This window comes from Neocloeon triangulifer, unplaced genomic scaffold, assembly GCF_031216515.1.
Source record: "Neocloeon triangulifer isolate White Clay Creek 2 clone unplaced genomic scaffold, ASM3121651v1 ptg000009l, whole genome shotgun sequence".
NCBI classification, from domain to species: Eukaryota; Metazoa; Arthropoda; class Insecta; order Ephemeroptera; family Baetidae; genus Neocloeon; species Neocloeon triangulifer.
The window spans coordinates 3,034,173-3,062,028 of NW_026775551.1; the positions used below are offsets into that span (position 1 = coordinate 3,034,173).

Consider the following 27,856-nt stretch of genomic DNA (forward strand, 5'->3'; position numbering starts at 1 on the left):
ATTTTGTGGGTCGATTTGTAAGTAAATCACAAGAGGAATATTTTCTGTTGCCACTAAATTCCTAATATATTTGGTTTTTCACATCACATGGGTCAATGGGCGTAAAAAGTCCACATTAATTGTTAATTTGCAATTTTCACAATGAATTCACATTTTTGTTCTCTCCAAAATTAATGTTTGATTAAAGCAAACAAATTTAATTATTCAACAAAAACAGCTTATGTTAAAAATGACTTTAATCCATTATTTAACAAATCCGATTGGAATTAAGTAGACACGGAAATTTCAATTGATTTTAGCAGTAAACATCAGATTTACAAAATTTGTTCCTACGTTCTGATTTAGTTCAAGCAATTTTATTCCTTGTTTCTATAAATGCTTCCATAATTATTTTAAGAAACTACATTTTTAAAAGTTTTTTATTACCATTGATTAGATTAAAATATTTTAGCAGCTTCGACTTTAATACCTTGATTAAGTAACACAATTTTTTATTTATTATATCCGACTAACTACTTTTTGCATCTAAATTAATTGAATTATGTGGTTAAAATTGCTGTTGATTTTTGCTGCATCTTTTCCAGCATAAAATTTTTACTTTTACAGCTAAAACCGTGTATTATGGCATTTTAGAAGTATTGAGATTTTTTCAGTAGTGCCTTTCCCGAATGTCCTCCTCCACTGTCTATAAAAAATCTCCACACCTGTGAGCATTTTGCGTGTGTGTGTGTCTGTTTGCGTGTAAAACTTCATAGAAATCCGGTAGGTTTATCAATGAACCAGGCGCGATGATAAAAAATCTACTCTGGCCGCCGCCTATTAATTATTAAATCCTGCTCTTTACACTGCGCGGCGCTAAGTTTCGACTTATTACACTAATTATTTTTCACTCCCTTCGGATGATCTTTAACTATTTTTATATATGTTCGTCTTAAAACTCTCATTCAGTTGATTTTTTTTTTTTTCTTAAATGCATGCTTGTGTGTGTGGTTATTTTATATATATAATATTGAGTTGTTGTTTTTTTTTTCGAGTTGTCTGCTGTGTGTGGTGTAAAAATTTATGTATATCACAAGTTGGCGGTTCAGTTGACGGCCTCTCGCTGTTGAGCTGCGTTTTGCACGGCGGACGTCGCGCGGCACGATTCGCGCACCACCTCCAGGAACAGCTTGTCGGGCACGATGTCGTTGAAGAAGTCGGGGTCCATGTTGCCCAGGATCTCGACGTCGTCCATGAAAATGTTGGGCCGCTCCGAGCCACCCTTCTCCTTGTCCATCACCAGTTGGTACCTGCGCCGTTCGCCAAGAGAAAAGTGAAATATTGAACAACAGATCGATTTTTGCGTGTGTAATTTATTTTATTTGCGCGCAGAGAAAAATATTGTATAGATTTATTGCATCTTTATATCACTACTGTGTCTGCTTTTTTTCTAAAGAAATTATATCTGGAAGCTTTTTCTCGCTTTTATTACTTAGCGGATGATGGCATCCAGCGGTCGCCCTCTTCCAGAACCATCAGCGGAGTGTCTTTCTCCAACATGCCGAAATATTCCTCCTCGTCCACTTCAGTGCCGTCCTGCTCGAGACACACGCGGGCCACCGGCATCCCTAGAGCTTCAGAAGCTGCCAACATTCATTAATGGAGTTTAAAAAAAACCTTTTTACATAAGTTACATGGTTTTGTTTTACATAAAAATAAAAAGATTTAATTTACGTTGAATTGCGTTGAATTATTTTTTGGGACGAAATGCGTTGATACCTTACGTATAGGTTCATTAATTGTAAGTTTCATAAAATTCATTGCGCCCTATCAATTTTCTAAAGTAAATCCAAAAAAATATCTTTCATAGGAAGTGCTAAGATTTTACATTGAAATCAATATATATTTTATATTTCAATTTGACTTGTCAATTTGTAAATAATTAAAAGCAATTGAATAACTGAGCACAGACGGACAATATAAAAATTTCTTTCATAACATTCTTCATAGAGAAAATAATTTATAAATTTAATTTTAGTCATCGTTATAATAAAATTTATGTGTGGTCATTCATCTCCCAATACACTTTTAATGCATTTTAAAATATGAATATGCAAAAAAATTACAAGATAATAAATAAAATAAAATTAAATTAAATTGAATAAAATAAAAATGAATTATTAAATAATAATATATATTATTTAAATAATTAATTAATTATTTATTTTAATTTGACACACTCTTGGCAAGGGTCAACCAAATTGAATGAAATTTGGCCCAGTCCAATTCTTTCTGTTCTCACATACCCCGCCCCAAGTTGAAGATATCAATATGAGATTTACACCACTTGATCATCTTAGTTCCAAGGCAAGTTTCCTAAATTTTTATCAAAAAATTTTCAAAATTGCGGGTTTTATGGGACATTTTGAAAAAATCAAAAAACGCAATTATCTCGGCTTCTAGTGGTCGTAGAACAATTTTCCGGATATGGTTGAGCTCGTCTCAGCAAGTTCTACAACTTTTCTATAAAAAGCAAAATTGTAGGTCAAAGGTCAAGGTCAATTTTTTTGAGCGTAAATTTTCAAACTCAAAATTGAAAACCAGCCGACCATTTTAAATTAATTTTGAGATAGCCAAACGATTCCTCGTGAAATTTTACGTAATATATGTCAAAACTGCGATGAGGTTATTTTTTGTTAAATTTAAAAATAAATAAGAATATAAAAAAACATGGTTTTTTGCGACTACGAAGGCAGGGTCCACATTATAATCGCATTTAACTTCGTCCCTGATGATTTTAGGTAAATATTGATAATGACCAAAGTTGATCCCCACGTCAAGACCAATCGAATGATGTATAGGTCAATGACCTTTAGTGACCTTCAAATTTTCAAACTCAAAATTGAAAACCAGCCGACCATTTTAAATTAATTTTGAGATAGCCAAACGATTCCTCGTGAAATTTTACGTAATATATGTCAAAACTGCGATGAGGTTATTTTTTGTTAAATTTAAAAATAAATAAGAATATAAAAAAACATGGTTTTTTGCGACTACGAAGGCAGGGTCCACATTATAATCGCATTTAACTTCGTCCCTGATGATTTTAGGTAAATATTGATAATGACCAAAGTTGATCCCCACGTCAAGACCAATCGAATGATGTATAGGTCAATGACCTTTAGTGACCTTCAAATTTTCAAACTCAAAATTGAAAACCAGCCGACCATTTTAAATTAATTTTGAGATAACCAAACGATTCCTCGTGAAATTTTACGTAATATATGTCAAAACTGCGATGAGGTTATTTTTTGTTAAATTTAAAAATAAATAAGAATATTAAAAAACATGGTTTTTTGCAACTCGGAAGGCAGGGTCAACATTATAATCGCTTTTAACTACATCCCTGATGATTTTAGGTAAAAGGTGATCATGACCAAAGTTGATCCCCACGTCAAGACCAATCGAATGATGTATATGTCATTGACCTTTAATGACCTTCAGGTCAAAGGTCACCCAGGTCGGTGACCTGAGGTCACCTGACCTAGATGTATGATATGTTTTTGAAAAGGTCTTGTTAAGAAGATGATTTTGGTTACCATAATTTGGTCTTTACCTCGCCTACAAGCCGAATAATTGTACTTTTCAAATTCACTGCTCATATAATTGTGCATTTAATTAAACAAAAGTACAATCATTTGGTTTGTAGTACAGGTACAGACCAAAAAGTGGTAACCAAAATTATCTTCTCAACAGGACCTTTTCAAAAACATATCATAAATCTAGGTCAGGTGACCTCAGGTCACCGACCTGGGTGACCCTTGGCCTGAAGGTCACCAAAGGTCATTGACCCATACATCATTCGATTGTTCTTGACGTGGGGATTAACTTTGGTCATTATCTATTTTTACCTAAAATCATCAGGGACGAAGTTAAAAGCGATTATAATGTTGACCCTGCCTTCCGAGTTGCAAAAAACCATGTTTTTTTATATTCTTATTTATTTTTAAATTTAACAAAAAATAACCTCATCGCAGTTTTGACATATATTACGTAAAATTTCACGAGGAATCGTTTGGCTATCTCAAAATTAATTTAAAATGGTCGGCTGGTTTTCAATTTTGAGTTTGAAAATTTACGCTCAAAAAAATTGACCTTGACCTTTGACCTACAATTTTGCTTTTTATAGAAAAGTTGTAGAACTTGCTGAGACGAGCTCAACCATATCCGGAAAATTGTTCTACGACCACTAGAAGCCGAGATAATTGCGTTTTTTGATTTTTTCAAAATGTCCCATAAAACCCGCAATTTTGAAAATTTTTTGATAAAAATTTAGGAGACTTGCCTTGGAACTAAGATGATCAAGTGGTGCAAATCTCATATTGATATCTTCAACTTGGGGCGGGGTATGTGAGAACAGAAAGAATTGGACCCCATCATTTCGTTTCATGGTCCAGACAAATAGTTTAGAAGGATTTTGAAAAATTCTCAAAATTGCCTATTTTACAGGGGCTTAAAGTTGACGATTTTGAAGAAAGGAATTTTCAAAAATCTAAAATATCTCAGTTCCTGTTTGAGATAGCGCAAATGTTACTATTATCAAACTTGTAGGAAATTAGACGTCCTAAAACTCTGCCGTGGTAACCAAGGTCATAGGTCAAAGTTCAAGGTCACTTTTTCTGACCTCGGGTTTATAAGTCGATATCAAAGTACGACGGAAGTAAAATATTTTGATTTCAAAATAGCCTTTTTAATGCAAAAACAACTTTAAACGGCCATAACTTTTCTCCTGTTAGAGAGAGGACATAATGTGTAACGACAAAAATTGTTCCCCTTGACTTGTTCTTTCCGATCATGTATCACACATAATGACCAGGTCACAAAAGTCATTGACCCCGGTGACATTTATTAATAAATGACAAAATTTGCTGTATTTCCAAATGCGTCGTTATTATTTTGCAAGTGTTGTGCAAATTGTTGAGTCGCATATAAAGGGTAATCCATGCTATAGAAAGTTATGCAATGACGGAAGTTTTTCCTTCTCTAAAGGACAGCGCACTAGCTTCTGCACAATCAGCTCAACTAGTGCAATAAACCCAGATCGCACCAACTTTTGCGCGTCCAACGGGGTCGCGCACGTACTCGCGAACCCGCCTTTCCCGCAACCCAATAACCCACATTCGCGAGTGCACGTGGGGTGGGAACGAGATATCCACAGGTTCCCGTGGCACACTGACCGATTTTCGCGCACTACTTACCCCTGATAATCAGGTCGTTGAGCGAGGTGGCCTGGATTTTCTCCGACCTTTCCCTGGCACAGTCCCAAACCTTGAATTCCGACACGGGCAGGGCAGCGTCGTCGATCATTTTTGCCAGATGCAGTGGCCGCGGATTCTCTGCCAAATGGGAGAAAAGAAGAGGTTATAAAAAATTGTCACAGCGAGGGGCAGAAAAGGGTGAAAGTGTTGAAAGAGAGGAAAATAAGAATTATAACGTAAAAGAACCTTGTTCCATTCTATTTAAAACTGGAATATTTACAACAAAATATTTGAAATTCCAAGCTACAAATAATTTTATATGATGGTTATTTATATGACTTTGATATTATGAAAAAAATTTGTAAAGTAAATATCATTCACGTAATGAAAATATCTCGAGTTTTTTTTATTTATTTATCATTCATCATCGACAGTATGAATTAGAAAATAAATTATAAAATAAGTTACAGAGAAGATAAAATACATAAATTATCTTAAATTTAAAAACTGTTTCTATGACGCAACACTCGCAACACACACGTCGAGCAGGTTGCATAATCACAAAACAGTCAAGCTGTGTAAAGGTATATTTTTTTCGTAGAAAGTGGAACTAAATTAATTTTCCCGTTAATCAGATGGCGCGCAATTTTCCGCGCGCCTTCCAGAGAGGTCCATTCCTCGAATAAATGGAAGTTATTCAATTAGCGCCAGTTCCGCTAACAGAAATTCGAGCACTTTGCAAACAGACCATTTAGGCGCGCTTTCCTCTCACTTTCTCGCACATTATTCCTTCTGGAAATTACTCCTACTAATTAAACTGTCTAGACCCGCGAGTTCATTAAAGCAATTCCTATCTGACGTACGAAAACAGAGCCCGTGCGTGCGAGAGCTTCTCTGTGTAATTTTCACCCGCATTTTCCCTTTTATTATGCAATTACAAAATTCCTCGTCCCGCGAGACGTGACCCTTTTATGCCAAACACATACACTCTCATTTTCTCCTTTTACTACCCTGCCGGCAAAAATAGAACACATTTTACGGGGCATAATTTCGAGGCAAAAAAATGGGACGTATAATATGTGTGCGCTCCTTTTACGAGCGGCTCATCAAATATTTATTCGGAAGCCCCCGGAAACAAACAGTGCGAAAAATTCGGCTGCCTTTTGAAGGGAGGCTCTCGTGACGGCATGCGCAGTGACCCCGCCAGCCTATACGAGAGGCGAAAGGTGTCTCTCCGCCCGCGCCCAAATTCGCGGAAAAGTCGGACGGAAAATGTCGCAACTCGTCTTGCCACTCGCTCACGGAAAAATTGACCTAGTCGTAGAGTGAAATCAATTTTCCTTGGCTAGCGAGAGCGAGAGAGCGATTCTGAAAGAGAAAGTTCGGTGCTGCTACATAAGAGCAGCTCCAAGTTCATCGATCCTCGTCGCGCGAGCCGAGTTTGGCAAAAAACGGACTCGGAAATTCGCGATTATCGAATTGCACTCTTCGCAAAATTCAAAACCGACCGATCTGCGTGTAAATCCGAATCACTTTCAGAAGTTTTTAAGTCATGACCTCGACGGAAAAGCAAAATTTTGAACGTGAAAAATTTCCAAAACAAGAATTTGTTTAAAATTTTTACCCAAGAAGAGTTTGTGAAAATCATTTTCTTATTAAATGAAGATTTGATTTAAATACTTTGTCAGAGGTTCAGCTTCAACTTACTGTGTGACGGGGGTAGCTTTCGGTGAGAGTGACCCTGGAACAACCCGCTCCGTCGCTGGCCTGCAAGTGATGATCTGCGTGCTCCAGTTTCACCCACGGCGCCTCCTCGACAAATAATAAGGACACCGAGTCTGCGCCGTGGCTCGTTTGCGCCCCACGGCAGCAGCAACCCTTTGTGTGTGCGAAGGGGGTTGCATATTATCCATCCTTCCGTCGCCCCCTTTTCGGTTGCAAAAGTGGCTCCGACTCTTTATGCATTATACCTTCTCGTTTCGCCGCCGCCGCCGCCGTTTTGCACCTGTTGTTCGCCACTTTTCTCTGCTCGCCCACCTGTGCTAAATTGTGCACTATGAGCAACGTCCCTTTAAATTATAAGTGCCTTTTCAAAATTAAATGCAAGAGGAATCTTATTCTATAAAAGTAGACCATAATTGATCAATTTGATACGAGAAAACTCATAAAACGCATTTACAATTAATTAATCACGTTTTTTTTTTTATGTATTTATTTTTACAGCGATATTTAGCGAAACCATTTTTATATTTCATACAAAATTCCTAGATGAGGCATCAATTAATATTAATGTGGCAATATGTTGATTTCTTAAGTGAAATGAAATATTTGAAATATTTTAAAAGAATAAAAAATATTGGATGTTCATTATTAAGTTTAAAAATTTTAATTTCTTTTTAAATGCAAAAAAAATGAGGCTTTAGAAACAGAAAACTCTCTCCAGTTGTAAAAAATTTACGAATAATTAATTATCGTTTTTGAAACAAACTCTGCCTCGCTAGTAATAATAAAAAAATATTTCAAATTAAAAAAAATCTATTATTATTTGCTAGGAACTATAGGAACACTACAATGCATTACAAGTGCATTATTATATAAATAACTGTCATAATTGAGCAAAATTTGGTAAAATAATATTGCTCAAATGTTCGCAAATATTATTGAAATGATTCTTCCGGTTCCGGTTGTCATAATTTTTCAATATTATTTAATTAAATTTTTCATTCATTTTTAAATATTTATTAAAATATAGCTTAATATAATTAAAATATTTGTAATGACTTAGCAATATTATTTAAATCATTGTCATAATTTATCATATTATTTTTATTATTAAAATAATTAAATTTGTTATATTTTGTCAGAATTATTGAAATAATGGTGCCAAATTAGGACAATTATTTCAATAATTATGCCTGACTTTTAAAATAGATTTATTGCCAAAATATGTCATGTATTCAAATAATATTGACTAATTATCGCTAATTATGCAAGCATAAAGTATTGATAATTGATATGCAAAATTTTCGTCTATAGATCCAGAGCCAGGGCCACATTGAATGTTGTTTTCGTAGTTTTTACTGTAGCGAATTTATTCTTCGAGCGTGCCTCGTTCTGAACGCTCGAATTAATTGAATAATTAATGTTGAAAAATTCTGTGAGGTTATTGATTAATCACAACGTGCTGTTGCCGCATAAAAACTTCAAAACTTTCAGCACCAACCAATCAGAAGCTGCGAGATCGCTGCGACCAATCAGCGTTGAGCAGCGAGAAGTGAATCATGGTCGTCGTGATAATAAACCTCGCTCGCTAATTTTCAGCACAATTGGCCGCAATTAGTGGATATTTCGCGCTGCAGAACGTTTTGAATGATCCGTAAGTGATCCTGATACTCATTCTCGTTCAAAATCGTTTGGTTGCGTCCGTGACAAGTGCGAAATGCGGAAATTTCACGGTGTTTTAAAAGGGGTCTGTCTGCGTTGTGACGTCTTTTTTTCGCGTGCTCCATGGTCTTCCGTCGCTTTTACCGGCCGTCGTCGTGTTTATTTTTAGCAACCAACTCACCGAGATGAATTTGTTGCTTTTCGAGATGGGCATGTTCGCATTCCATCCCCTTGCCAGATAAGAATTTTGCTAAAAGATCCGGAAAATTATGATGCCAAGTGAAAGTGCAGATTTTACCAGAATGAAAAAGTCTAAGATTTTGCAATTCTCAGTCAGCAATCTTGATTCCTTTGATTGAAACATATCGTTGGCAGTCTAGACTCTAATTAATTACAGTGGTGAGCTCATTTCACCCTGATAATTGTGTCTCGCGGCGCTCTAAAGTGAATCATCAACTGCGACGCAAAAAAATTGCTATTTATTTATGAAGTAGAAATTTTATGACAAAATTTATTTATTTTCCACAGACAATGGTAAAGCCAAATGCAGGGAGTCTCTCAAGGACCGGCAGCAGCGTCGGGCAGGACAATTCTCGAGGAAGATCTTCCGGACCTCCGAGCTCGAACACTGACGATTTGTCTTTTGTCGTCATCGATTCCCAAAGCCCTCAAAGTCATGGGTCAAATGGATGTCCGTCCTCCTTGAATGGAAATTCCTTGATGCCATCAATGCCCAGTTTATCCAGTCCAAATAATGTAATTTTTTCTATACATATTTTAAAAGGAAATTATAAGGAAAACATTTTCAGAGCTTGGCCTCGAGTTTGCAATCAAATGCTGAGGAACTGAACATGCAACTGCAGGAAGTGCTGAAAGATAAGATTGAGCTGAGAGGTAATATTAATTTTTGAAAATACACGCTCAGTAAAAATACAAATTCCAGAAACTCTGAGGCAAAATAACCTGGCAATGAAGCAGCATTTTGCAACTGTGGAGACTTGGCAAGACGAGGTGCAGGGCGTCCTGCTCAGCCACAAAACCAAATTCGAGGAAATGAAATCCATCATTTTGAAGGTAATCGATTTTTCATAATTTTGAACTTATTCTACTAATTTGGCCTGCAGCTGAAAAATGAGAACAAAAGTTTGACGGCCAAGGTGGTGGATCAGCCTAAATTTGACGAAACTCTGAAGGAAAATGAAGATTTGAAAAACAAGTTGCACGACGTGGAAAGAAAACTGAGCAACCACCAAGCTCTGATGAAAGTGGGTAGTTTTTTTTCTGCCAAGACTTCAGTAAATGATTCTGCTTTAGGAAAATGCCTCCTTGAAAGATCACATCGCCGAGCTGGAGCAGAAAATTGCTGGGGGCATGTTGGCGACGGAGGCGCAGGAAAGGGCCGAGCTGAGGTTGAGAGAGTTGTCCGAAGAACGGGTGATGTGGTTGAGAGACAAGGAGGAGCTCCAGAATAGGGTCATTTTGCTGCAGGAAGAACTGACCTCGGTTCATGCCGATGGATTTGTTGTTTTAAACAGTGAGACGCAGAGGGAAACCAACCCTGAGGAGAAGAAAGTAATTTATTTATTAACATCACTCGAAACAAGATTAAGTGTAATTTTTTTCAATATTTAGCAACTTCTGGGTCCTCAGGAGAAGTTGAACAATTTCTACGCTGCCATGGACAAGTACGAGGAGAAATTGATGGCCTCTTACAAAACACTGGAAAGTCAAGTTGATAGGTAAAGTGAATTTTTAATTATTTTGTGAAATTGTGATAATATTGTTATAAAAGTTTTGCGGCCGTTTATAACTGGTTGGACGAAACGAGATCGAAATTGCCGTGCTCGTCGTCAAGTCTCTCTGAAGTAGGAACATTGATGGAAATGGTATCTCTGAGCTTGAGAGAGGCTCAGAATAGTAGTACGGGACACAGGTTGGGTTTTTATTTTTATAAACAGGATTTTTTTTTACCAAACTTCTGTTTCTCCATTTCCAGATTGAGATTGGAGGAAGCCAGTCAGCAGCTGGGAAGGCTGAGCAGTGATTTCCAAGGATTGCTGCAGGAATATTTGGCTCTGAGCAACGAACTGAAAAATGTATTGATTTTTGTTTTTACGGTTAAATTGATTTATAAACTATATTCCTCTCCAGAATAAGGACTTGTGCCAGCAGACGGTGCAATCAAACGAGCTGCAAGGAAAGGTCGATCATTTGTCGTCGCAGCTTTTGGATGCCAGGGAAAAACTGACACTGAAGGAGAAAAGTTTGACTCAGCTGAATGTGACCCTGGCCAAGAAGGAGGCAGAAATAACACATCTGGCGCTGGAGATGCAGAAAAAATCCAACGAGCCCTCTCAGGAGATGAAGGAGCAACTGGACCACATGACAGCGCAGATGTTCGAAATGAAGGACATTCTGGAGCAGAAGGACCGCAACTTGGAAAAGCAGAATTCGACTATTGCTGTGAAAGATGCTAAATTGGCTCAGATGGAACTGAGAGTTTCCCAGGCCGAGACGAAAGCCACACAAAAAGAGACGGAGGTGCTCACTATGCAGAAAAAACTGCAAAGTGTGGAGCAGAGTGCCGATGCCCTCAAAGCTCAAGTATGGGATAATTTATTAGATAAATTAGAAAAGACAATAAATGATTTGTTGTTGCCAAGTTATTGAATTAAAAAAGTTATTTCCAGATAAAATAATCTTCCATTTTCCCCAGGCTGAAGTTTACAAAATGGACTTCGACGAAGAGAGAGAATCAAGAGAAAAGCTGGCTGCAGATAAAGAAAAAATTGCAGACGAACTTCGAGCTGCTCAGCAGGAGAATCAGCGATTGACAGCTGAAATGCAAGCCCTTAAAAGCAGCCAAAGCCAGCCGAGCATAGTTCCTAGCGCTCCATCAGTCACTCCAAACACCAGGTCAGACTTCTTTGAAAATAATTTAATAAATTGGGAGCTAATTTTTGGTATTTCAGTACTTCAAGACCTCAGGCGCACAATTACAACACCATTGCCACGCCAGGAAGGTCCCGAGGAAGCTGGCTGACTGACAGTTTTGAAAGCGGTGACCAGCGGGAACAGCCCAAAGTGAGTTTTGAATTTTAAATTACTACAATTCTCATGTCATTTCATTTTAAACACGTACGACATTTCATTTTATTTATTTAGCCATTTGAGGAAGAAATTCCAGAGCCTAAAAGGTTCTTCTGTCCAAAATGTAACGCTGCATTTCGAGAGGTGGAACCACTTCAGTATCACGTTGAGACGTGTTTGGAGCTTTAAATTCATAGGCAATTACTTTGATAGCATTTCTATGGACTAGAGTTTTGATCCCTTTCTTGCATTCTCATTAAAAGCCTTTAATTTCCTGCATCAGAACTAATAAATTACCTTGATAATATTCACTAACTCGATTAGTATAAAATTACTAAAATACAATAGATTCATTAATTTTGCAGCATGATTTTTGTTTAACAATTTTTTTCTCTTCTTTTTTACGTAGACAGAAAAATAATGAGTTGCTCTTTTCATTCCAGTACGAGTGCCCATTTTGCAAACTTGTGTTCAAGAGTTTACACCCACTGGAGAACCATGTTGAATTCTGCGTCAATGTTGAAATGTTCCCGTAGTTGCACGCCCAGTCAAACTCGTGGTCGCGCGCTGCGGCAGAGAGCTGCAGTCGTGGCGCTAGTGTAGAGCCTGGCGGTGACGTCAGCCACGACCCTGGCCGCAAGCAGGCAGCATGCGTTATGATAGAAAGCATTGAGTTCGCGGGGTTTTTAATTTATTTGACAGGGTTTACGTCATTTATTTCAATTTGTAAGCCTTCAGGGGACTAGGCCCGACACCTGGGGACGGCCAGAACAAATAAACATATCAAAATAAACATTGCAACAGAGAAGAATGGCAATAATATCACGCGGCGGAGTGAACTTTGACGGCCGGCACTCAAACATTTGAATTTTCCGACTTCCTGAACAGCTAAAATGTCGTGAGGAATTTTTTTAAATAAACTGGAACATGTGTGGGTTGATTTGATAAGTCATTCAGCTGACATAAACGTCTCCAAAGCACTTAAAAAAATTCCTGAAATACGCGGCATCACACTACTAATTTATAAAATTTCAACTTTCGTGTCAGTTTATTCGTTGATAATTCGAATTCCTCAGTTTGACTTTATACGTTCCTGAAGCAAAATTTAATGCCGAGTTGAATGGTGCCATTTATTTTCCGATCCGTCGAGATGCTGAGGCGTAATCGGCCAAAATCTTTCAACATCTCGCAGCGTGACTCGCCGAGGCGACTCGCCCGCTTCGAGCTCGAATCGACCAAGTCTCGAGAGGGTGAGCGCGGCGTTGTTTTTTATAGAGTTTTACGCGAAGAATTAATAAGCACCTTTAGATTTGACAAAAATATTTCAAATTTTCAGCGATGATAGATAATTAAATCCTTGAAATTTTCGCGTAAAGTTTTATTAAAAATCTTGATACCGAGCAGAGTTATTGGTGTTTCCGCAAGACTTTTGTTTTTTTAGTTTTAAAAATTGAAAAACACTTAAAAATAAATAAACCTTTTAAGAAAAATGTAGCTAATTAAATTCTTTACATTTTCTTTCATAAGCGTGATGTAGTCAGATTTTTTTTTATTTCCGTACGGGGAGATGAAAGTAAAAATTTGTTTTTTTCACAAAGAAGAAAATTATTTTAATTTATTTTGAGATAGCCAATCGATAGGAAATTAATTTTTTACCCTAGGTACCAAATTTAATTAAAATATATCCAGCCGTTTTTAAACTAGAGAGAAATACATAATGCTACCAAAACTTGCCGACAAGGGCGAGTTGCGCTTTAAAGAATTTATGCTCTTATTTAAAAACAGCTGGATATATTTTAATTAAATTTGGTACCTAGGGTAAAAAATTAATTTCCAATCGATTGGCTATCTCAAAATAAATTAAAATAATTTTCTTCTTTGTGAAAAAAACAAATTTTGACTTTCATCTCCCCGTATGGAAATAAAAAAAAATCTGACTACATCACGCCTATGAAAGAAAATGTAAAGAATTTAATTAGCTACATTTTTCTTAAAAGGTTTATTTATTTTTAAGTGTTTTTCAGTTTTTAAAACTAAAAAAACAAAAGTCTTGCGGAAACACCAATAACTCTGCTCGGTATCAAGATTTTTAATAAAACTTTACGCGAAAATTTCAAGGATTTAATTATCTATCATCGCTGAAAATTTGAAATATTTTTGTCAACTCTAAAGGTGCTTATTAATTCTTCGCGTAAAACTCTATAAAAAACAACGCCGCGCTCACCCTCTCGAGACTTGGTCGATTCGAGCTCGAAGCGGGCGAGTCGCCTCGGCGAGTCACGCTGCGAGATGTTGAAAGATTTTGGCCGATTACGCCTCAGCATCTCGACGGATCGGAAAATAAATGGCACCATTCAACTCGGCATTAAATTTTGCTTCAGGAACGTATAAAGTCAAACTGAGGAATTCGAATTATCAACGAATAAACTGACACGAAAGTTGAAATTTTATAAATTAGTAGTGTGATGCCGCGTATTTCAGGAATTTTTTTAAGTGCTTTGGAGACGTTTATGTCAGCTGAATGACTTATCAAATCAACCCACACATGTTCCAGTTTATTTAAAAAAATTCCTCACGACATTTTAGCTGTTCAGGAAGTCGGAAAATTCAAATGTTTGAGTGCCGGCCGTCAAAGTTCACTCCGCCGCGTGATATTATTGCCATTCTTCTCTGTTGCAATGTTTATTTTGATATGTTTATTTGTTCTGGCCGTCCCCAGGTGTCGGGCCTAGTCCCCTGAAGGCTTACAAATTGAAATAAATGACGTAAACCCTGTCAAATAAATTAAAAACCCCGCGAACTCAATGCTTTCTATCATAACGCATGCTGCCTGCTTGCGGCCAGGGTCGTGGCTGACGTCACCGCCAGGCTCTACACTAGCGCCACGACTGCAGCTCTCTGCCGCAGCGCGCGACCACGAGTTTGACTGGGCGTGCGTAGTTGTGCTGGTGCCCAGATTTGACCACATAACCACTCAAGTCGTTAAAAACTGTTACTCCTCCTCCTATACATGAGTTGTGTTTTACTTACAAGATATTTTAATAGTGATGACTAGAAAGTAAGGTAAATAGTTAAGAGTTCAAAAGTCAGCAATACAAATCTTGCAATGTATAACATTAATTCTTTGATGCACAAATATTTCAGTTAATATTTGTGAAAATTTATATTTGCAGGTTATTAAATTTGTTCAAAGTATATATCTGTGCAATATAAGAAAATCAGGACTTCCCAATCTTGCCTGGACCTTATAAAGGATTTAAATGTGCATTGAGATTATGAGATTTTTAAAATTTGTACAAATTTATAGAATCCCCCTGATGTGTATGTTATATTTTGGTTTCAAATAATGTTTTTTATTAACTAAGCAAAAATTATGAAATTGTAAATGTTTTAGCAGTGCCATTATATCATTGGTGCCATTTTTTTAATGCAAAGGCACACTGTATTTTAGCCCAAGGGCGGAAAGACTATTAATAATTCACAGTCATTTAATTCAAACTAAAATATATGTTTAGGATAATGCGGGATAATCTTATGAATAACAATAAAAGAATAACGAAATTCCAAAGAAAATCCAGTCTCTTAATTAAAATTGCCCCAATTCATGTTAAATTTACACTAATCAGTAATCAGATTATTCTGGCTACTGCGTTCAACTCTTATTTGTTTAACACGTAATATGTTTTTTATATGATTTATATTACTATACTAAAATCAGTTAGATTTAAGCGCAAAATCGATTACGGAATTTCTTGAAAACTTTCAAACATTCGATTGTTTTGCCGCTAGTGTTCATAGTTGAATGATGACCAATGAGCGCTCGCAAAAAATTCTTCAACCAATGGGCGCGTTTGTTGTCTTCCCATGCATATCCATGTGCTTGAGTTGAAGTTTTGATAGCAAAATCTTTTTAACACATAGCCTTTTTTACAATTCCTCCTCTATATTTTTTGCTTCTTGAGTTTTTTGAATGGGTAAATCGCAATGAGCAACATTTTGGACAACACACCATTCACGTGCAAGTACGCAAAATCCATAATAAAAAACGCTTCATCATTATTAATTTTCAATCATTTTATCTCTGTTTAGAGTCAGCTCAGTGCAGAATAGAAATGCCAAGGAGTACGGAAAGAAGTTCATGTTTGACGGCCAGGAAGACACGTGCTGGAATTCAGATCAGGTAAAATTATCTTCATTCAAATGTAAAATTTTTTTATTTAATAAATAATTCATTAAGAAGGAAAAAAACCGGCACACAGTTAAAAATTTGAACCTTCTCCAGACGGCTTAGCGCTTCATAAAAACATCATCATGAGCCAACAAGGGAAGCCCCTGCAGGTCGTTGACCTCCCGCACCTGCCCGAGGACCACGGCGCCCTTGCTGGCCTTCAACTTCTGCCGCACGGCGAAGGCCACAGTCTGCTAGTGTGGGACAGCACCAGAGTATTTGTCTTCAACGTGCAAGACGTGGACGGCCTCAAGCACTGCCACCCGCAGATCGTCGCCTTCCCCGAGACAATGAGCGTCATCGAGAATGACCAGCTGGACATTCTCCTGCTCAACCAACGAGGAAACCTCAGTCTTTGGCGAGAGAAGATGAGTTCGGCCGAGGAGGATCTCTTCGAAGACATGGACACCGACAACGCTCCTGACCAGCCGACCGCCTTGACCTCGGGCGTCTTAGCCCTCAGCGACAGCAGCCACGCCAACTTGTCCTATGCACTGACCTGCAGAAACGACGAGCAGGTCAGGCTGGTGACCTTCACGATCGAGATGAACGCCTTTCAGGAGAGCACGAGTCTTGTGGTGGCACCGTCGGCCGTCCTGGACGCGTCCAAGACCTGCTCCATCACCTACACCTCGAGCAACTCGTGCTGTCCGCAACTTCTGTCCCGTCTGTGTCCGGGTGTGGACTTTGACGAACCCTGCGACGTGGTCATCGTCCTCCTGGGCACCAACACAATTTACTTCTGCCCTCTGGTGCGGTCTGTCGTGGAAAGGCAGGTGTACGAACTGCGTCCGACCGTCCACCCTGTCCGGCACACCATCTTCGCCAAGGAGGACAGCAGCGCCCTGCTGGTGTTTGCCGAAAACAACGTCCTGAGTGTGATGCAGGTTGAAGACGATTCCCTTGCGAAGACGGAGCAGCCGTGCGTCCGAAGCCAGGTCGTCTGCCAAGTGTCCGACGAGACCTTCTTCGTGGGGGACGTCCTCGGTGCGTCCAGCTTCACACTTGGCCAAGACCCCGAGGCGTTGATCCTCAAAGGCAGCATTGGTGCTGTGTTTCTGGACGAAAACGTGGCTCTGGTGCTGACCCTGCACGGCGCCCTCTGTCTGGTCAATTTGGCAGCCGCGCGCTCAGAGCAAGAGGGCTCGAGAAACCCTGAGGATTTGCTGGACAGACTGAGCAAAGTCAACAATGAGATTAAATTGGTCGAACAGGCCATCAAGGAGGAGAATTTGCTCTTGAAGGAAGCGTCCATGGTGTCATCGGCGTATCTATTGAAGGACACTTTCAAGCTGCAGGTCAAAGTGCACGACGGACCAGAGCTGGACGTTTACTTTTTCGACGTGTTGGTTGTGAACAACTCGAAACACGTTTTTCTGCAAGGTAGCTGATTTTTTCCTCTGTACAGCTCGATTAATTTTTTCAATTTAAATTAGATTGATTTTGCCATAGTTTAATTTTGATTTGTGCACAGAAAACTGGAACCTGGTGATTTCCCTCTCGACCAATGACACGGTTCAGTCGTTCAGTCAGTGTCTCGCCAAAACCCTGAAGGCCGGCGAGGCTGTAAAAGTCGTGGCCAAATTCTGCATCCGCGAATTCTTGTTCCCGATGAAAGTGTCCTGTCGGTTCGTGAAGCAACTCTGCGTCCCTTCCAGCTGTGACCTCTACTCTGTAGAACTTCGGTCCGGCGTCGCCAGCATCGACGTGTCCAGTGTCAACCTGGACTTCACCCACTTCATCACACCCATCTCTGTGGATCCGGTTCAGGAATACCGGGCCGGCTGGGGCGATTTGGAGGAGACAAAAGTGCACTCGCGAGATTGGAAAACCAGCGCCGGTTTCGAGGAAATCTGCAAGTCCCTGTCGAGGAACAGCGGCCATCGAGCCTTCGGCGCGGTTCGATCCAGCAACAAGGCGGCCTTCAGGTTCGGCCCCAGCAGGGTGGACCTGGTGCTGGACGAGGACAAACTCACCGTGTCTAGCACGAATTTCCCACTAATCTTCGATGTCATTTCCTTCCTCCAGTCCAACATGGATGCCGAAGAATGGGACTCGAAAGAATTGGTGTCCTTTGACCCCATGTTTTTTGCCAAGGCAGGAAACATTGGACAGGCACTTGACTATGCCCTTTTGACTGACACACTCGACGACGAGCTTGAGACTGACCTGCAGAATCGCCTGGAAAAACTGGTCGTGTCGCAATTTCCTTGTAAGAAGAAGAAATGAGTAGGTGCAGTGCCAATTTTTTTTATAAATTCAGGATTTGCGGCTCCAGAAAAAAAAATTCTCATATTTTCAGTAATTAGACCTATTTGGATATCATGCATGAAGAGAATTTCATTATTTGACAAAAAAAAGTATAAAAAGTTTAAATAAAATTTGTTATTTAACCTTTGCAATTATTTTTGTTCCAGGGATTGCCTCAGTGGGTTGACTTTGAATTCTCTGCAGACGTCCCTGTGATCAAACAAATAAGAATCCAGTTCCAGGGCGGGTTTGTCGGCCAGGACTGTCGATTTGAAGCGGGCGACCCCCTCAAGCTGTCTGAGAATTTTTACCCCGAAGACATAAACACCCCACAAACATTTACTCTGTCGAAGGCGGTGAGTGCCAAGCATGTGAGGATAGTTTTCCCCGCAAGCTCGGATTTCTTCGGCCGAATCATAATTTACAGTCTGGAACTGTTAACTTTGTGAAAAATTAATAAAAGATTTCCATTTTTTATAAAATACAATAGCCATTTTTTATTCGTAAAATTAAATAACACAATGATCACTTGGCTTCCATTTCATCATTCGTCGATCGTTGGCTATTCACAAATTATATGTCAAGAGAGTGATTTTTTCTTCTTCAATTCCATAAATACGTAGTAAGATCTTAGTATGCATTGTACTATTATTTTTTAAAACGTGGGCCCAAACGTGCGTCAAGCCCGTACACAATGAGTTTGCAACAATATTTTCGTGTTTATAATCTATGGTAATCTCAAATTCAATCGACCTCTTCCTACCAAGTACTTTATTTGACAATGATAATTTTTTTCTGCTAAGCTTTATTTTTATTAGTAAGCTTTTTGTATATCCAGTGGAAAACTGCCAGAAATGTTCTTTTTCAACATCAAGTGGTCCCAACTATCATTGGTGGAGCTTTTCATAGGGCGACAGAGGTCGAAGGTAGAGCAGAAGAGAAGTGGAGAGTTTTGCAAGAGGTTCCGAAAAGACTAAGCGCACAAAAATGAGGAGACCTGGGTGTTGATCAAGGGGAGACGCGTCTTGAGATGTTTGTCGAACAGTCAGTTTTTTTTTTAATTAAATTCACATCCAAAGAACAACACAAACTTTGGGTGGAGTACAAAATTATTTTTTTCTCGCAAGAAGTCTCCATTTGCATTTTATTGTCACCTCATTTTTAATTAATTTCCATTTAAAAGTAGATCTTGACTATTTTTTTTTGTAAATATCACTACAGCGTTTTAAGCTACTTCAGCTAAGTAATATAATTTTCGTATTCTTCGCTCTTCGTAAAAACCGCGTGACGGCAAATTCAAAATTAATAATTCTTGAATTTTGCCCCTCTTTCTGCAAACATCAAATCTTTTGTAGAGATCAATTAATCTTACTTAGCCTAACGTCTGAGATACGTGTGTAGCAATAGATGCGTGCTTGCTTTTGAGAAGAAAATATGCGTGTGTTATATTTTTTTTTGCCAATGCAATATAATTATTCAAATTTTTCGTCCAAGTTGCGCAAATGACGTGCGCGCCAAAATTGTTCAAGAAGGAGTCCTAGCGAATGTCTATATGATATTATTATTCCCAAGTTATCAGTTAACTTTTTATGGATGGATTTTTCAACAACTTTCGTCTAACAATTTAAATGGAGAGGAAAACCAAATTCACGCTTCACATTTCATGATTTCTTTTTTCAACTGTCAGTCTATAAAACGGAAATACTGGTTTGATCCTCTAAGTCAACAGAAATGAAAAAAAAACTGTCTCGATTATGGCACAATGTGTGAACACCAGGCTGAAAAGCTTTCCTATTCGATAAAAAAAACCTAGGTGCCTGCTTAAATCATGCCGAAGCCTTCCGTCCCTTCACTGATGGCCAGCAACAGTGCCTTCTCAAATTGTTCATAGCTTTCATAGTCCGGTAGGCAGAGTTGGTTGAAGCTATCAATTTGAAATTAGTCTCAAAGAATTTAAAAATTTACGAAAAACAATTCACCAAGTATGCGCTGTGGGAAGATTTCCGAAAGTGGGAGCAGCCGTGATTTGAAATCTGGGACTCAGCTCGGCAAACCCTCCAGGGGGGAGTTGGGAGCAGCCCGTGGTGAATTGAAGAAGTCTCGCCATCTCCTCCTGCGTGAAATTGGCCACGGCTGTCCAGAACCAGTCCAGTATGCGCCGGAACTCGGTCGAGCCTCCGTTGATGATATGATGCGCCCTAAAGTCTGCTATGCTGTATTCACCTGTGCCACACAGCAAAAGCTGCGGAGGAGAAAGTGAATTTCCTGCTATTATTATTTATTCCATCAAACCTCAAGCTCGTTTTCGTCGAATATACTGAGCAGGTTGTCAGGAATGAGTTCGTTGAGTCCCTTGAGAAACGCCTCCATCTCGTCTTTCACGTTATTGGCAAGTCGGTACTGAGCCAGGGCATCCAGATATTGGTGCTTTGAGGTGTTGGTGACATGGATTTTGGTTCCACCTGGCACCAGTTCCACAACCTAATGATATTTTGAGGAGAAAAACTGTTTATTAAATCTCATTATAACAGATAAATTGTATGAAATTGTTTTGTTCTTGCATTTTTTTTAAATTAAATAGTTAACTACCTTCAAAAGTTGGCCAAAGCGGTCATACTCCTCCTCCACAAAATAAAGATCCATGTCCTCCATGTCGTTGTCTAGGATGTACTTCACTTTTGTTAGGTACAAGTCTGGGTCGTCTTGCTCAAAATACTAAAAGCACAATTTTTTTAATTAAATAAATATTTTAAATAAATAATACCTTATAGTGAACTCTGAGACCAATGAGTTGAGCAAGAAAAGATCTTGTGAATCTGGCCCTCACGAGCTGTCGGTACGAACCGCCAAGTGCAGACTCGTACAGACACTTTCCGGCCAGCCTCCCAGCAAACTCGTAATATTTAAGTTTGACGCTTGCCGACCGCTGCCGGTTGGGATGCACCAGGGCCTGGTGGTTGTCAGAGAACCCGCAGAAGATCAAGTTTTTGGCATCAAAGAGGGCAGCGCAAGTGAGCTCGAACCACTCGCGCCGAACGCCACCCCAGTCGAGACCTTGCTCTCCTTGGAATGTAATTTCAAAGTTGCGGCACCAGTCGGCAACAGAAAAGCTCTTGGTTGCCTTCATCGACTGAAATTTTCAGTGTTAAAATCATATTTTCAGTAAAAATTGAAAACTTACCGATTCCAGCAACTTGTCTCTGTTGATCTTCATTGGAAGCTTGTCGTGATAGTGTTTCTGGTGGAACTTTCTGACTTCGTGGTAGAAGAAATCCTGCTTGTCTTTGAAAGTTTCCGATCCTCCGATGTTTTTGAGCAGGAAATGAGTAAATGTTGCCGCAATCACATTTCTCTCTTTGGTGACTAGTTCCACTTTTGGCTGGCAACCGTCGTCCACGATGAACGTTGGCTGATTAAACTGATTGTTGTTACTCAAAAAATTAAACTGGAAAAGATGCAAGGCAATGATGATATTTTCACAAATTTTAAGCAAATTTAATTAAATACCTTAGTGGAAGGGCACAACCTAAAAGTGACAAGCCTTTTTGGAATAAATTTAAGTATCAGCTCCTTGATGGTCAACTGCTTAGGTGACACATAACAGTAGACTTTCTTCGGTTTGGCCAATTTCTCTCCTTGAATGCTCACAAGTCGAGCCTCGTAGGAGATGTTGTGGTTTTTGGTTGCCACGTTTTTGTGGACAAAAGCAGCGTCCGCTTCTGCAGTCAAAAAGAAAATCGTAATTAAATACTCCAACATTAATTAATATTCAAGCTCACTGCTGAGAACAATGATGTCAAAGTCGCCGTTGTTCAAAACAACTCCCTTGTACGCTACAGAAGCGTGGAAACATCCCTCTGAGGGAAACAAAACTTGAAGACAGATTCTTTGGCTTGCAATGTCATATTCTAGGCGAACATTGTTGGACAAGTCTCCAGACGAGCCGATCTATTAAAAAAGAGGAATTGTTAGACCACAAAGTTTTGAATTAATTGTGAATTACTTCGGATATTCCAACGGAATACCCATCGGTTGGGTTGTCGCCAGGCTGGAACATGCAAATGTTGTTAAACTCATCCCGAGGCTCAATGGAAAGGACGTGAGGAATGTCTGCCGTGCACACAACTGTGGAACTGTGCCGCACAAAAATGGTCTTGCTGGGGTCAGGAGGTCCTGAAATCAATGATCACATTTTGAGCAAAATGAATTCAAAAAGTAAATTTTAAATTTACCTGGCAAAAAGCATTTGAGGAAGGGGCTGCCCTTGACATGGCAGTTGCCGATGAGCACCGAGACACGATATTGACCAGCATGCCTCACAGTGAACTTGACCACAGCAACATTTGCCTGACTCGGATCTGCGCCCCCCAGTTCGGTGAGAGCAGCGACGCGCCTGTTGCCCTGAGCCACCTCGACGAATAAGTTGTCCGTGTCACATATTGGATAAGGCTGACCGTTCCTTTGATAAAACTAAACAGGATTTTTTTAAATTACAATAAAGACTTCAATAAAAAAAAATTGAGTGCGCACTCTGACAGTAAAAGTCATGGTTTCTCCGACAATCTGCGGCTCTTCCCACTCGAAGTTGACCCTGCAGTTGCCAGGCAGGAGGTACTTTCCGGTCACATACTGGAGCAGGGTGTGTTTTGCCTCCGGGGCCAGAGCGGGCTGCGTCATGGCGGCCAAAGTCACCAGACCAGCGACACTCACAGACACGACCATCATTCCGCCTGAGAGGAAAATTAATGAAAACAAGTTTTTTCTTCTTCTACTATAAAACATACCCCAGCTCCAGGACGCGTGTCCGTCCGTCTTGACGACCTCCGTCCATAGTTCCTCTTTCAGCCTTTCAAGCTGCTCCTTGGACGTGGGCAGCGCCTGCCTAGCCGTGGTCCAGGACAGGAAGTCCTTTCCCAAAGCAGGCCGCGCTCTGCTGTCCTCGAGCCAGTAAACGTCCTCCAAAGCCGACACTTCTAGCTGCGCCAACCTGGAATCAAGAAACACATTTTAAGAAATTGTAAATTTTTGGAATTATTGAGAATGTAATAATATAATAAATATGGCATAAAAGATTCAAAATTTTAACGTTAGAGATTTGGGAATTATGTAATTTATGTTTCTATATAAATTATTGTGCATTAATGAGCTATTTATTTGAACACATTAATTAAAATTACGTTAAAATAATTTAATTCAGAATTTTAAATTAAATAAAAATATAATTCAAATAATCAAAACTTTGAAAAGATAACAAAAGTAAAAAAAAATTGATATAATATTAAACAATAATAATAAAATTAAAATAATTAGAAAAATCAGTAATTAATTAAAAATTAGAGTCTTTATGCAAATAATTTATAATTATTTTTATTCAAACCTTTGATAATGTTGGGCCAAGCTGTGGTGCGTGAGCCATTGCTTGAGGATAAGACGTTGCTGCAGAACTCGGGCGGCGCGACGCACCCGTTCCTGGTCCTCACTCGGCAGATCGGGCAGCTGTTCCAATTGTTCCAACTGGGCGCAGCTCACGAGCGTGGAAATACCTGCAACAGGCGGCGGAAAAAAATCAAGGTTGCTAATTGGGCTTTGTTCGTGATTCACACACAGGGCATGGGAAAGCGGCCTTTTGTGCTCTGAACAGACACACGAGCGGCGGGTGAATAATAAATTTAATTTTTTCTCGAAAGGCCGAGAGCTTCAGCAGCGATGATTGCATCAGGAAATTTCTCGTCAAGGGTGAAACACTTGAAGCGCTCTGTGTGTGACGAAAAAAAGCAACAAGTATCGGCTCGGCTAATTTATTATTAAATAATCAGCTGCCGGTAACAAAGAGTTATAAAGCGGGGTTTATAAATGTAATAAATTGAACGTACAACAAAAAAGAAATCAATAAAACTTGATATATCTATCAAGCACCTCTAGAGGGATTTTTATAGACCAAGTAAATCCTAATTTTACAGAATTAGAAATTATATTTTTTTTTTATTTGATTCAAATGTTTCAAAAGAAAAAGAAAAGACACTTTGGATTTGTTCTGTTTGAACAATTTTCACATTTAAATTTATTTTTCCAGTAATCATTTATGTCAGAAAGTGAGATTTATATTTATTAATATTTATGAAAGCATTTAAATAAATTATTTTGAGCATCAATTTTAAAATTGAATGGTAAAACTTGAGGTTGATACCTGGCGAACGTCGTTGCTAAGAAAAAATGAAAAAAATAAAGGACAGTTGACCCCAAAAGGCTGGTTTTGTCGTGTCTGAACTAAAACTAAGTGGGAGGGAATTAAATTAATACAAATTAAAAATAAAATGGGGAGACTTTAATTTCAACAAAAAACGTCATCTCCTTTTTATGTATTCACTGCATTTTATTTATTCATTTTTTTCCAGGAGGTTCGCCGGGTTTAAATTTTTCACCAATTTTTAAATTTAACAAATATCAATATCATAAATAAAACCTTTTTTCACATTCGTGACTTTTTTAATTCACCGTCAGTAATATATTTCAATAAATTCTGGCATTCGGAATAAATTTGCTCCTCGAAACGGACAAGGGCGAATTTTGACGCAGCTTTTAGGAAGGGTCTTCTTGAGAGGTACAGATATTGGAGCTGTCGGTGGGTGCAAAATTAATAACCGATGCGCAAGTGTCAAACGACCCATCGATCAACGTGCATATTGTGCCACCCGAGTGAGATAAAGGCCCTCTCGAAAGTGGTGCGCCTGAAAATTTCGACCAGCGGAAATAAAAATGTGGCCGTCCTCACGACCGACCGATCCATCACGCGCCCGACTGCAGATGAAAAACGCGCAACGGACCTTTATTTATGACGTTTTAATCCGCGAACCCATTCTGCGCCGGCGAGTTGCGGCCGCCAATTTTAATTATTGTTTCGCATCTGCGAACTTTTTTTTTGAAATTTTTTGCTGAATATGAAGTTATTCATTTTTTTTTGTGGCGATTTTTTTTCATATACTGAAGATTTATAAACAGTATGAATGAAATAATTAATATCCTCAACAGCTAAGAACAGACTTGCACGTACTCTGCATTTAACTAAAAAATTTGCATAATGAAAAAGAAACTGTCAGCTCGTAAAATAATCATCTTTACTGCCATCGGCCGAGCTGCGTGACCACGACGACGCAAAATAAAATTAATTCCGCTCGATTTCGTGCCGGCAGCCGCTTTTGCGCTGCCCTCGGCAGAAAGGAAAGCACCATTATGAAGAATTTTATTTCCCTTCGTGGGCGTTGGCTGGAAACTTGTTGTTCCCAAATGTATATTTTACGGCGAGAAGTGCAGAATTATTGCATCTGCTTGGCAATTTTGCAATTTTGAGCACGCGACCAAACGGCGCAAGACGTACATATAATTTTGCATTTTACATGCGATAATAAAGAGACGGTGGCCGCAATATTTATGAGGTGTGCGCAAGGGAAAAATTTATACTTTGGGGACAATAAAAGTGGGCGTTTGAATTCGGCACGCTCGCGATTCTCGACGGAAAATATTGGTGGGGCCTATGAAAATTTTATTGCGGTTGCCTACGAACGGAGAGAGCAGAATGAGAGTTTGGGGGAAAAATCTCCGCGAACATAAAAATAAACGTGTGTGGATTGCGGAGAGGCTGAGACGATTTGTTTGCGTCGTATGGGCTGGAACAAAAATATTCTATGAGGCTTGCGTACAAACAAATAACACGTGCAAATCTTTCTGATCTTGCGTGATGGTGAAAAATGTACGTAATAAATTGTTTTTTCAAAATATTTTGCTTCAAAATTTGTAAAATAAAATGTAAGCAGGAGTGCAAGGGCGAAGGCAAAATAGGAATGCAAATTAAGTCTGATCGTAAATTTAATTACAGGTCGTGGCTTTTGTCAGGAGAAAGAGCAAAAGCAAAAAGAAAGTAGGCTTTAGGAAGTTTTAGACGATCTTTTATTTTGTTAATTTAATTTTTAAAGTTTTTGTAATTTTCTAATGTCCTGTAAATTTCTCTCTTCTTGCAGTTAACTTTTTTATTTATGAATGATGTATTTTGGCAGAGAATACCAAAATGTAACTTCAAATAAAATTCATTCCGACGCACGGAATATTTGTATTTTGAAAAAAAAGTGTTACTTTCTTTTATCAGAGTTAGGCGCTTCTATGAGAGGTAATTTAATTATTCAAAGGGTTCTTTTTTTTCAAATTCACGAAAAACACAACATGATAAATCTTTAAAGTGAAGAATTTGGGCTTTTCCTCATTCTAAATTTATATTGTTTTTATTAAAAAATGAAACGGCTCTACCAGTTTCGTTCACGGTCTGCGACCCTATTTTATGACCAAGAAATATATTAAAAAATCAGAAAAATTGAAGAAAATAAAAAACTAATACATTTTAATGAAAATAAAAAAGAAATCTGAATCTTAAAACCAGCAAATTCAATCCTATTTCATGATCAAACGCGCTGCTCGATGTAATACAACATAACAGGGCAAATATGAACCTTAAATTATTTTCTGCCCTAATTTTTGTTGAAAGGAGCAACATTCACTTAAATCTTGAATTGCTGTTTACTTTTAAATGAATAAAAAATTAAAATACTTTGTAAATTTTTTACCCTTTTTTATAATTTCTTGTCCATTATTAGAAAAGGATATAAATTTTGCAAAGTAATATAAATTTACCATTTCTTTTATCCATTTAAAAAAAAACAACAACAATTCCAGTGAATGTTGCTTCATTTTAAACAAAACCTATACGGCACATTATATTATATTTGTAAACTAAAAGTATAATTTCAAATACGTTCTTTAAAACTAAAAAAAAAATATAAAATTTTAAGTCTTTATCTTGAATTGTGAAAGATTTTTAAGTTTGCCTGGCTAAATTTATGGGCTTGAAGCTAAGAGCCTTTGCGGATCCAAATTTGCATGTGACACAAAAGACGAGTGGGTGTGTTTGTGCCGATTTTGGCGCCGTTTTCGCACTCGCGCGTGAAAGAGGTATCGATCGGGGGCCGCGGCGGCCGCTAACTCGGGGTGGCCGTGGCGAGGACTTGGCACGCGCCGGCCACGCCGCAACTGCACAACGGGGTTTCCTGCGATATGGAATTCGAGCGAATAATTACCATTCATCATGTCCCCGTCGACGGACGCTGCAATTTATTATAATACGCGTGCACGCGTTTCTGCAGCTGGAAAGGAGCTGTCGGGGGGCAACTGCAGAAAAACATGCGAATGTAGGACGAATTCTCTCATTTCACATGCAACTGATGCAGAAAGCAGGAAAAACGGAGTTGCAGAGAGGGGAACTGCAAGATGGATTTCTGCTGCAATATCATTTCTTTGTGGTTTTGGGAATAATTCTGACTTGGAATGACTCCAAACCTGCTTTTTGCTTATTTTTGGAAGAAAACAAAATTGTCAAGAGATTGAAAGTAAATATTGAAATCTGTTACGGCGGCTTTGTAGAAGGATGAGAAATATAAATTAAAAATGCACGCTGAAAACTATACTCATATAATTTTTTTCAGCAAAGAAAAAAAATTGTGAAGATAAAAATATTTTATTGAGATTAGTATGATTGTTTTACTGTATAGAAGGGTTGCGTTAGATAGTTATCACAAGTATACCTAAAGGTTAAAAAATTAAAAATTATCACAAACAAAAATAT

General features: G+C 38.6%; 4 protein-coding genes across 7 annotated transcripts in view; 2 read left to right on the forward strand and 2 right to left on the reverse strand.

Annotated features, from left to right (window-relative positions):
* Positions 1 to 15: 15 nt before the first annotated feature.
* LOC132195285 (lipid transferase CIDEB-like) lies at positions 16 to 7,031 on the reverse strand. The gene is made up of 4 exons (XM_059617187.1): positions 6,945 to 7,031; positions 5,238 to 5,375; positions 1,472 to 1,622; positions 16 to 1,289 (listed from the first exon to the last, which is right to left on the reverse strand). The coding sequence occupies exons 2-4, from the start codon at positions 5,344 to 5,346 to the stop codon at positions 1,085 to 1,087; spliced, it is 465 nt and encodes a 154-aa protein (XP_059473170.1). The 5' UTR covers positions 5,347 to 5,375; positions 6,945 to 7,031; the 3' UTR covers positions 16 to 1,084.
* A 1,445-nt stretch (positions 7,032 to 8,476) lies between these two features.
* Positions 8,477 to 15,269, forward strand: LOC132195326 (optineurin-like). 2 transcript variants are annotated; one of them, XM_059617252.1, is made up of 14 exons: positions 8,477 to 8,613; positions 9,150 to 9,377; positions 9,431 to 9,515; positions 9,565 to 9,695; positions 9,746 to 9,886; positions 9,936 to 10,193; positions 10,254 to 10,360; positions 10,414 to 10,554; positions 10,618 to 10,717; positions 10,773 to 11,225; positions 11,338 to 11,537; positions 11,594 to 11,705; positions 12,155 to 12,242; positions 14,647 to 15,269. In XM_059617252.1, the coding sequence occupies exons 2-14, from the start codon at positions 9,153 to 9,155 to the stop codon at positions 14,649 to 14,651; spliced, it is 2,046 nt and encodes a 681-aa protein (XP_059473235.1). In that variant the 5' UTR covers positions 8,477 to 8,613; positions 9,150 to 9,152; the 3' UTR covers positions 14,652 to 15,269. The 2 variants fall into 2 exon arrangements, with proteins under 2 accessions (XP_059473235.1, XP_059473234.1); XM_059617251.1 differs by lacking the exon at positions 14,647 to 15,269 and adding an exon at positions 11,787 to 11,908.
* Positions 15,270 to 15,681: 412 nt separating this feature from the next.
* LOC132195501 (uncharacterized) lies at positions 15,682 to 18,499 on the forward strand. 2 transcript variants are annotated; one of them, XM_059617524.1, is made up of 5 exons: positions 15,682 to 15,733; positions 15,801 to 15,891; positions 15,994 to 17,322; positions 17,414 to 18,168; positions 18,357 to 18,499. In XM_059617524.1, exons 3-4 carry the CDS (start codon positions 16,023 to 16,025, stop codon positions 18,166 to 18,168), a joined length of 2,055 nt encoding a protein of 684 aa, XP_059473507.1. In that variant the 5' UTR covers positions 15,682 to 15,733; positions 15,801 to 15,891; positions 15,994 to 16,022; the 3' UTR covers positions 18,357 to 18,499. The 2 variants fall into 2 exon arrangements, with proteins under 2 accessions (XP_059473507.1, XP_059473506.1); XM_059617523.1 differs by having other exon boundaries at positions 17,414 to 18,172; positions 18,357 to 18,493.
* Positions 18,500 to 19,234: 735 nt separating this feature from the next.
* LOC132195500 (apoptosis-resistant E3 ubiquitin protein ligase 1) overlaps positions 19,235 to 27,856 on the reverse strand; it is a 29,856-nt gene continuing 21,234 nt past the window's right edge. For both annotated transcript variants that reach the window (XM_059617521.1, XM_059617522.1), the window contains 13 exons: positions 23,567 to 23,732; positions 22,974 to 23,176; positions 22,720 to 22,919; positions 22,422 to 22,659; positions 22,193 to 22,362; positions 21,969 to 22,137; positions 21,697 to 21,908; positions 21,371 to 21,634; positions 20,954 to 21,319; positions 20,779 to 20,904; positions 20,482 to 20,670; positions 20,169 to 20,431; positions 19,235 to 20,113 (listed from right to left, as the gene is read on the reverse strand). In XM_059617521.1, the coding sequence (XP_059473504.1) occupies positions 20,011 to 20,113; positions 20,169 to 20,431; positions 20,482 to 20,670; positions 20,779 to 20,904; positions 20,954 to 21,319; positions 21,371 to 21,634; positions 21,697 to 21,908; positions 21,969 to 22,137; positions 22,193 to 22,362; positions 22,422 to 22,659; positions 22,720 to 22,919; positions 22,974 to 23,176; positions 23,567 to 23,732 (2,669 nt within the window). In that variant the 3' untranslated portion in view covers positions 19,235 to 20,010. The remainder of the gene's footprint in view (positions 20,114 to 20,168; positions 20,432 to 20,481; positions 20,671 to 20,778; positions 20,905 to 20,953; positions 21,320 to 21,370; positions 21,635 to 21,696; positions 21,909 to 21,968; positions 22,138 to 22,192; positions 22,363 to 22,421; positions 22,660 to 22,719; positions 22,920 to 22,973; positions 23,177 to 23,566; positions 23,733 to 27,856) is intronic.

Bases quoted from the DNA above. Each gene is read 5' to 3' on its own strand.
- LOC132195326 (XM_059617251.1), top strand. From the start codon at position 9,153: ATGGTAAAGCCAAATGCAGGGAGTCTCTCAAGGACCGGCAGCAGCGTC. The intron at 9,696-9,745 runs GTAATCGATTTT...TTTGGCCTGCAG, and splicing joins TGAAATCCATCATTTTGAAG to CTGAAAAATGAGAACAAAAG. The intron at 11,226-11,337 runs GTATGGGATAAT...CATTTTCCCCAG, and splicing joins CCGATGCCCTCAAAGCTCAA to GCTGAAGTTTACAAAATGGA.
- LOC132195285 (XM_059617187.1), bottom strand. From the start codon at position 5,346: ATGATCGACGACGCTGCCCTGCCCGTGTCGGAATTCAAGGTTTGGGAC. The intron at 1,623-5,237 runs GTAAGTAGTGCG...GAATGTTGGCAG, and splicing joins CAACGACCTGATTATCAGGG to CTTCTGAAGCTCTAGGGATG. The intron at 1,290-1,471 runs GTAATAAAAGCG...CGAACGGCGCAG, and splicing joins TGGATGCCATCATCCGCTAA to GTACCAACTGGTGATGGACA.
- LOC132195501 (XM_059617524.1), top strand. From the start codon at position 16,023: ATGAGCCAACAAGGGAAGCCCCTGCAGGTCGTTGACCTCCCGCACCTG. The intron at 17,323-17,413 runs GTAGCTGATTTT...ATTTGTGCACAG, and splicing joins GAAACACGTTTTTCTGCAAG to AAAACTGGAACCTGGTGATT.